This window comes from Acyrthosiphon pisum, chromosome X, assembly GCF_005508785.2.
Source record: "Acyrthosiphon pisum isolate AL4f chromosome X, pea_aphid_22Mar2018_4r6ur, whole genome shotgun sequence".
In the NCBI taxonomy this organism is placed as follows: Eukaryota; Metazoa; Arthropoda; class Insecta; order Hemiptera; family Aphididae; genus Acyrthosiphon; species Acyrthosiphon pisum.
Genome location: NC_042493.1, coordinates 70,353,085 through 70,353,935, shown reverse-complemented (window position 1 = coordinate 70,353,935; position 851 = coordinate 70,353,085). Strand labels below are relative to the sequence as shown.

The 851-nt window shown below is 29.7% G+C and overlaps 1 protein-coding gene across 1 annotated transcript in view; it reads left to right on the top strand.

Annotated features, from left to right (window-relative positions):
• The window catches only part of LOC100164178 (cyclic nucleotide-gated cation channel beta-1), a 34,280-nt gene that overhangs the window by 21,724 nt on the left and 11,705 nt on the right, over positions 1-851 (top strand). Inside the window, 1 exon segment of the mRNA XM_029488883.1 lies at positions 390-531. Coding sequence (XP_029344743.1) covers positions 390-531 — 142 coding nt within the window.

Sequence of the window (851 nt, the reverse complement as noted above, 5' to 3'; positions counted from 1 at the left end):
TGTCGCGGTTGCAATGGCATGTGCCATGTATAAAAATTATCTTTTGTGAGCTGGACGTTTTGGGCATACCTATTTTTAACTAAATACCGATTGTCCCTGATTTTAATAAATAAAATGACAGTTTCATAATTCTATACAATATTAAGCCCACAGTTTATCAAAAATATTTTTAAATCTTTAATTATATATTAATGTCTATATACAACACTTGGGTAAAAAATCAGTAACCATTTAAATTATCAAATATTTTTATATCTAATAATAATTATAATAGGTACCTATATGGCTATATATACTATTTATTTTGTATTTACTAAATTCTATTGCAACAGTTTAACGAAAACTGATAACTCTTGACGTTATAGTTGTTAAATTTATATTAACTGCAGGTACATACGCTGTTTTTTCTTCGCCACCAAAACAGCAACTTCCATCGGAAAAAATCCACATCCGGAAAACGAAGCTGAATACTTGTTCATGACTGCTAGCTGGCTGATGGGCGTTTTCGTGTTTGCGATTTTAATCGGACAGGTATGTATTATAAATATATTGTTATAGCAGTACAGCGCTATAAATTATAAAAAAGGTGGGTAAGTGGATGTCGCTCTGCTGTACAGTAGGTTAGAAGTGGGTCACTGTATAATGGACAGTATTAAATTTGAATTCAATGATATAATATCACTGTATAAGAAAAACGATTCTGAGCGGAGACGGTATATCAGTCTATGTATTAGACATATATATACTTATCTATGGTATTAAAAAAAAATTGACCTATAATAGGTACCTATAATAAATTCCAAATTAATCATATCATAATATCTATTAGGTACTTATAAGTTATAACGCGT